Source organism: Benincasa hispida, chromosome 9, assembly GCF_009727055.1.
Source record: "Benincasa hispida cultivar B227 chromosome 9, ASM972705v1, whole genome shotgun sequence".
NCBI classification, from domain to species: domain Eukaryota; kingdom Viridiplantae; phylum Streptophyta; class Magnoliopsida; order Cucurbitales; family Cucurbitaceae; genus Benincasa; species Benincasa hispida.
The window spans coordinates 52,555,604-52,563,083 of NC_052357.1; the positions used below are offsets into that span (position 1 = coordinate 52,555,604).

Below are 7,480 nucleotides of genomic sequence, written 5' to 3' on the forward strand. Positions count from 1 at the left end.
TAACATAAACAAATGAATTTAATTATGTAGATTAAATTCAGTTAGAAACTTTCAAATTGGATTGAAACATCAAATTAAGGTGAAGTTTCATGTACAAATTTAACATGTATGAAAGTTAAATTTTTAGTATCTTCAATTTGAATGAGTTATGGTTGATTTTTTTTAATCAAGTAACAACTCAATTTAGTTAAATTTAATAAATGTTTTAACTTTTGTAATTATTTATTTTATTTTGTATTTTGAAGAGTTACTATATAAATAACAACTAGTTTCTTCATTTGTAGCAACTCATTCCAAATTGAATATCTCTCATTTCTTTCTCTTTTTTTTTTTTGTTCTTGAGTTGAGTTGAGAGTAAACATCAAAGAGTTCTGTTAGATCAAAGTAGTTCAAGATTGCAATTCTACCAGAGTTAGTTGTTGTATCCTACTGAGATGATCGTTGTAGGTTGCTTGCAGCTCGTGCAAAGCGAATAATTGCTTTAGGGCAACACTTAACAGAAGCGTGTCTTGACTATGTTTCGAGTCTCCAACGATTTTGAAGTTTTTTCAAGTCTTTTGGTTATTTACATGAAGTATATTGTCTCTAGTAATTGAAGTATAATGGGTTTGTTAGTGTATTTGGTTCATATATAACAGTGATGGACTCATTATGATTGCAACCCAAGAAAGGTGGTATTGGGTTGGGAGAGGCACTCTGAAAACGTAAGATGGGAAGAAAGTCATAGTCAAAGTTAAAGGGAAAAAAAGCCTGCTCTGCTGCGAAAGGCAATCTCGAAGCCTCGCTTTTGTACCGATATATAATTTCCCCAAAATTGTCGCCCAGCCGATGGAATTTGTAACAGAAGCCTCTCTTCCCTCCCTAGATTTTCCCCCTCCCCCTCTCTCTCCCGCTAACTTCTCTCTCTCTTTTTCTCTTTGATACCTTTGTCCATCTCGTTTCCGGTGCTGTTTCCGGCCGCCTTTAGCTTCTGAGAGGCTGTCCTCAGGTGGGTCTCCATGGGTTTCATCTTATGTGAGTTCTTCTTATCGTCATTTAGCAATTCTGATTCTCTTGGCACTCAATGCAATGCAACTTCATTTGCTGCATTTATTAGGAATTTAATGAATCCCCTATTTTGTAGAATTTTGTCGTGCTTCGCTAGGGCTGTGTAGAACAATAGCGCATTCGATGGCATTCGTAATTAATGACCAGGAATCTGATTGTTTTATCAAGGACGTAAGCATGCTAGTTACATTTTAATTGTTAGTTTCACCGTTATATTACAATTGTTCGTTAATTCCAAATTACTTGAAATTACCAATTTGGAGATTATTGGATGGTAGCACTACCTTGGATCTTTAAGATTGTTCAATTGTGTGATTTGATCCTAGAGTCCAGTGTGTTTTTTCCCTGACTTGGTGTTTCTTTTATTCTGAATATTCTGGTTAATCTCTGCCTCCATCTTTGACTCTTCCGTCTCTGTAAATGGAAAGGCCTTAAGAGGTGAAGACAGGGGATTCCAACTGCCCTGTCCTGCTCCATTGTCCATCCTATTTATGAAGTATAATTTATATTTAAAAAGAAATGGCGAGTGAAAGATATATTCGTTTACTAGAGAAGAGTACAGAAAGGTTAGAGCAAGCCTACCATCTAGCCCTAATTACTAAAAGCTATCTAACTGACTTTTGTATCACATAGTGCAGGGTCAAATAATTGCAGTTATAGGCCTTTTATCATTTCTTGTCATCTTTTCGTATTTTCTTAACATATCGCTTGTTTGGGTTCAAGTTGAATCGAGATCTGTTGCTGATTGGTTGATCTCATATTTATGCAGTTATATTAGGTGGCCATTGGTTTCTGAAGCATTATTTTGAAGAACTTTTAGTGGAGGAATAGCTCATGAATTTTTCTGTCTCATGATTGGGTTGAGAGTTAATTCTTTCAGTTTTTTATTTCTCTGAAAGCTAGTTAACCCAGCAAACAGAGATGAGCGTAGTAGGTTTTGATATTGGAAATGAAAATTGTGTTATTGCTGTGTCGAGGCAACGTGGTATCGATGTTGTGCTGAATGAGGAATCACAACGAGAAACCCCTGCAGTGATATGCTTTGGGGAAAAGCAGCGGTTTTTGGGTTCTGCAGGTGCTGCTTCTGCAACAATGAACCCAAGATCCACAATATCTCAGGTAAAGAGATTGATTGGACGTAACTTCAGTGAGCCAGATGTTCAAAAGGATCTCAAAATATTTCCTTTTAAAACATCTGAAGCCCTTGATGGCAGCATTTTGGTTCACGTGAAATACTTGGGGGAGACTCATACATTTACTCCAGTTCAGATCATGGCAATGCTCCTTGCACATTTGAAAGATGTAGCTGAGAAAAATTTGGGAGCACCATTTTCAGATTGTGTTATTGGTATTCCATCATATTTTACTGATTTGCAGAGACGTTTATATTGGAATGCTGCTGCTATTGCTGGTTTAAAGCCTCTGAGACTCATGCATGACTGTACTGCAACAGCACTTAGCTATGGAATTTATAAAACAGATTTCTCAAATACGGGTCCAATATATGTTGCATTTGTTGATATTGGTCATTGTGATACCCAGGTCTCTATTGTATCATTTGAGCCTGGACATATGAGGATCATGTCACATACCTATGATAGAGATTTAGGAGGTAGAGACTTTGATGATGTTCTATTCAGCCACTTTGTTGCAGAATTTAAGAAGAATTATGATATAGATGTAAATTCAAATGTCAAGGCTTCTATCAGATTGCGGGCAGCTTGTGAGAAGCTAAAGAAAGTTTTGAGTGCAAATTTGGAGGCACCTCTTAATATTGAATGCCTGATGGACGAGAAAGACGTTAAGGGATTTATCAAAAGAGAAGAATTTGAAAAGCTTGCTTCTAGTCTATTGGAGAGGATTTGCATTCCCTGTACCAGAGCATTAGCTGATGCAGGATTAGGTGTAGAAAAAATCCACTCTGTTGAGCTTGTTGGATCAGGGTCAAGGATCCCTGCGATAACTAGGTTATTGACTTCTGTATTTAAAAAAGAACCCAGTCGCAAACTTAATGCTAGTGAATGTGTAGCTCGTGGTTGTGCTCTACAGTGCGCCATGCTTAGTCCAGTTTTCCGGGTCAGAGAATATGAGGTGTGTACTTTCCCTGAGGTTTTATTACTTGCATTAGCTAGGCATTTATGGAGAGTTGAGAAAAGATTATATTTCTAGCATGAACTTGAAGCTTTCCTCGCACAATGACTGGACAAAACACAAAACTTCCGTGGTTCTGCTTTTTTCCCCTTTTTTCAAGCTTCCTTTTAAGGGTATCTGGATGTAACGTACTTAAACAAAGAAGGCTTCTTGAATCCTACTCTTTTTACCAGCATTAACCCATCCATGAGTTAGTTGACCTGAAGAGTAACTGTCCAATTATTTTCCTGTAAAAAGGTTGAAATATGATATTTCATGTTCTTGTGTATCATGATTTAGGTGATTTTTCAATATGTAATTATGTGTTTTCCTGATCTACTTTCTTGACATGTTTCTTTTTTTGGGGTTATTAGTTGCATGATTGCTAAATGGTATATTGACGTAATGTAGGTTCAGGATTCATCCCCCTTCTCCATTGGCTTCTCATCAGATGCAGGCCCAATTAGCTTAGGCTTAAATAATGTACTATTTCCCAAAGGCCAGCACATTCCAAGTACTAAAGTTCTATCATTCCAGCGCAACAGTTTATTCCACTTAGAAGCAGTCTATACTAATCTTGACGAACTACCTCCTGGCATGTCTTCAAAAATTGGTTGCTTTACAGTATGTTCAGTTTAATCTTTTTTAATTATTGTTTTTATTGTTATTGAAGTATTTGTTCTTCCGGTGCTGGAAGGCTTTTAAACTGCCCCAGTGTTCAGAAACTACTCTAGAGAGTGTTGACCTGTTTCTGCTTCTTTTTCTAATTTCTATTTATGATGGATTGGAATTGATTCTTAAATGTTGAGTCATTTGAGATGCAGATTGGTCCTGTCCAAGGTTCAAGCAACTCTAATTCAAGGGTTAAAGTCAGAGTTCAATTAAATATGAACGGCATTGTTAATGTTGAATCAACTACAGTAAGTAATATTTCCGTCAGACTTTCCACTATTTAAGGGTAATTTCTCTGTATTTATATGAATTGTGAATTTAGTTTGTAGAGGATAATGTAGATGAACAAATACCAAGGAGAGATGCTGCTCACTCAAACACAGAAAAAATGGAGACCGAGTTTGTTGATTCTTCCCATTCTGAGGTATTGAAGATAATCCCTTTCAGCACTCAAGAATCATATATATATATTTTTAAAATATATCTTCCGCTTTTGGAAATGCCTATATATATATATATTCTTTTGATAGGAGAAATGCCTATACTATCTAGAAAACCTCATCCTATGTTTCTTATCTCCCAACTTTTTCGCTTCCTGGAAAATTGTCTCTATCTTTTTGTTTGTACGTCACAGAGATTTGGTGTCTTTAAAGATATTGAATTATTGCATTTCTTCAGTCTGATGTTTCAAGAAAAGCTAGGAGCACAAGGAGGATTGACATACCAGTTAGTGAACATATATATGGTGGAATGACCAAGGCTGAGCTCTCAGAAGCCCAAGAAAGAGAACTCCAACTGGCCCAACAGGATAAAAATATGGAACAGGCCAAAAATAAGAAGAATGCTTTGGAGTCATATGTCTATGAGATGAGGAATAAGGTAAATATTATATTTTCCTGAGGCTTAAAGGATTTTCAATCTCCATTTTCTGATACGAATAGTGCATTTTGATTTGAGTGATGCGAAAAAGTTACTTAAAGCAAACTTTACATCTATATGCTTGGTTTAGTTTCGACCGATGTGTGAACCAAACATATAACTCAATCATGTAATGCTACTGCTAAATTCTTTTGACTACTTAGGGGGCGGTTATATGAATTTCAGTAGCTACCACACCACTTTTTAGATCAAATTATTGATTTTCATCACGCGAGCATGAGGCATTAGTTTCAATGGAAGTTTAAGTTGTGTGATTTCAGATCCATAAACTTTTCCCCTTAGATAAGGCTGACTTTTTAAGGAGGCGTTTGGTGTGTAAGTTTTGAATCCTAAGCTTAGGAATGTTAAGCTTAAACTGAGGAGTTTAGGTAGCTTGGGTTTAACAAATTGTGTTTTGGAATGCATGTTTAGAAAGCTTGGGAACAGACTGTTGATTTAGAAATCTTAAGTTTATGAAATATTCATTATATTTAATCAGTGGTTTGATCTTAGGTTAGCTTAAATTTGTCATCTTAATTATCTCGTAATAGTTAAGTTTAAAATAAAATATTTTTCATATTTTTCAAATATAACTAAATTCAAATTTAAAATTGTGTTTCTTATTATTGCTATTTTTTTAAAGAATTGACTAACTTAAATATGTAAAAACTGACAAATTTAAACAAAGTTCATTGGTTAGCTTTTTTAGAATGACTAATCGAAATTTAAATATTATTTTTATTACTAATTTTAGTTTATTATTTTGTAGTTCAAAATCAACTCAATTTCCACTACTTTTTCAAATAATTTAAAGAAAGATTTGTTTTTGTCAATTTTAAAATCGAGATTTGACTAAAATTAGATATTTATATTACTAAATGTTCATGATATCTTGAGGTAGACTTCTATTCTCATGCATACTGATCACTAACCTGAATCTTTACAGAAATCTAATGTTGCAGTTTGAATATTATTTATTATCATAAAAATAATGATGATTCTAGAAGTGGTTTTTTAATAGCTTTTCAACACATATCGGAGTTTCGCTAGTGATCAAGAGCGAGAAGGCATTTCTTCAAGCCTCCAGCAAACAGAGGAGTGGCTTTATGAGGATGGAGACGATGAGACAGAGAGTGCTTATTCTTCTAAGTTAGACGACCTTAAGAAGGTTGTTGCTATTTCTGTTGTATGATACAAAGTTGTATAACATTCTCTGAACCAGAGGTTTGCCAATTCAAGTTCTCTTCTCTTTCCTTACTAGTCTTCCACTGTTCTCAGTTGGTGGATCCTATAATTAACCGATACGAAGATGAAGAAGCTAGAGCACAAGCTAAAGCGCATCTGTTAAAGCGTATTTCTGATTATAGGAACTCTGGGGATTCACTTTCACCTCAAGCTCGAGCATTGGTAAATGGCTAATAACCTCTACTATTATGAGTCATAGTTGGGTTTGTTTGAATTCTCTCAAACTCTTCACTTTCTCCAGATCCTTGAGGAGTGCGACAGAGCAGAGCAGTGGCTAACAGAGAAAAACCAACAACAAGAGTTGTTACCAAAAAACACTGACCCTCTACTATGGTCAAGTGAGATCAGAACTCGGGAAGAGGATTTCGACAAGTATGATGCTTCTCTGTTTGATTTGTTGGAAATTTAAGAAGTTTCTGTAAGATTAGACACTTACTGTAGAGAAGTTCTCCTGACCTTGTTTTCATAGTAGTAGACTATTAACCTGGTGAACTAATCTTAATGGTCATTTAGGACACTAAGTTTAAGCTACGTTCTTTCTGGTTATGCCAACGTGTTATAAATAGATTAGAACCAGAAAAACCGTGACTTAACTCAGTTCTATATTTATTTTCAAAAAGCATGCTTGGTATCTGCACCCTTTTATTTATGATCCAGTGGCTTACTACCATTTGCTTAAACATTGAACTTCATTCCAGGACATGCCAGAGGATCTTGGGACCTGTGTCTTCCCATACACATTCAGGAGATTCCAAGGAAACAAACCATCACAATTCTTCCGATAACCACCATTCTTAAAATTCAGCATTGGTTCTTCTCAAGATTAATCAAAGATTTTGATTATTATTCTTCTGACAAAAGTGGATGATATCTCTTGCCACTGTTTCAAGTGTCCAGAATGAAGAGTAGTACAACTGCAGGTGATGACAGATAACCAATCAGCTCATGTTTTTTCTTTTTTGTTTTGGTCTCACATTCACTTCAAACCTTCATGAGTGTTGTATCATTCTAATGAGGGCTATCTCTCAGTTTTGCAACAATTTGAAGGCAACCCTTATTGAATTATTGCCTTTCCATTCTTTGTCTGTTTTCAGATGTTGATTTTGTAAAACTCATCATATCTGACACATATATATATACAGTCCATGGTTATCATGAATCACACAGGAAAAAGGATGATTTTAGCTTCATCAAGCCATTAACGTTTGATCCATTGCTTAAGACTTACATTTCCCTCGGATTCAAATGTGTTTTGGTATGTGGGCAAGTCCTGCATTAGTTTCTAAACATGTGAGCATTTTTTGTAGGACACCGAACACGAAACCTAAGTTGTAATCTAGATTTTCTACTTGCATGTATGTTTTTCTATCGATGTCAATTCGAGTGTAGTTTAGTGGATAAAATACTTATGGTTATTTAAGGGTAGGTAGTTCAATTTTTCGACTTTCTAATTGTTGAATTCAATGAA

At 35.3% G+C, this 7,480-nt stretch overlaps 1 protein-coding gene across 5 annotated transcripts; it reads left to right on the forward strand.

Moving 5' to 3' along the window:
• The first annotated feature begins 678 nt into the window (after positions 1-678).
• LOC120086420 (heat shock 70 kDa protein 16) lies at positions 679-7,171 on the forward strand. Of its 5 annotated transcripts, none has more exons than XM_039043061.1 (11): positions 685-1,014; positions 1,124-1,218; positions 1,817-3,138; positions 3,589-3,801; positions 4,002-4,097; positions 4,172-4,273; positions 4,528-4,728; positions 5,789-5,935; positions 6,046-6,174; positions 6,254-6,384; positions 6,711-7,171. In XM_039043061.1, the coding sequence occupies exons 3-11, from the start codon at positions 1,969-1,971 to the stop codon at positions 6,808-6,810; spliced, it is 2,289 nt and encodes a 762-aa protein (XP_038898989.1). In that variant the 5' UTR covers positions 685-1,014; positions 1,124-1,218; positions 1,817-1,968; the 3' UTR covers positions 6,811-7,171. The 5 variants fall into 5 exon arrangements, with proteins under 5 accessions (XP_038898991.1, XP_038898989.1, XP_038898990.1 ...); XM_039043062.1 differs by having other exon boundaries at positions 685-988; XM_039043058.1 differs by lacking the exon at positions 1,124-1,218.
• The last annotated feature ends 309 nt before the right edge of the window (positions 7,172-7,480 follow it).

Bases quoted from the DNA above. Each gene is read 5' to 3' on its own strand.
- LOC120086420 (XM_039043061.1), top strand. From the start codon at position 1,969: ATGAGCGTAGTAGGTTTTGATATTGGAAATGAAAATTGTGTTATTGCT. The intron at 4,729-5,788 runs GTAAATATTATA...GTTTTTTAATAG, and splicing joins TCTATGAGATGAGGAATAAG to CTTTTCAACACATATCGGAG. The intron at 6,385-6,710 runs GTATGATGCTTC...ACTTCATTCCAG, and splicing joins CGGGAAGAGGATTTCGACAA to GACATGCCAGAGGATCTTGG.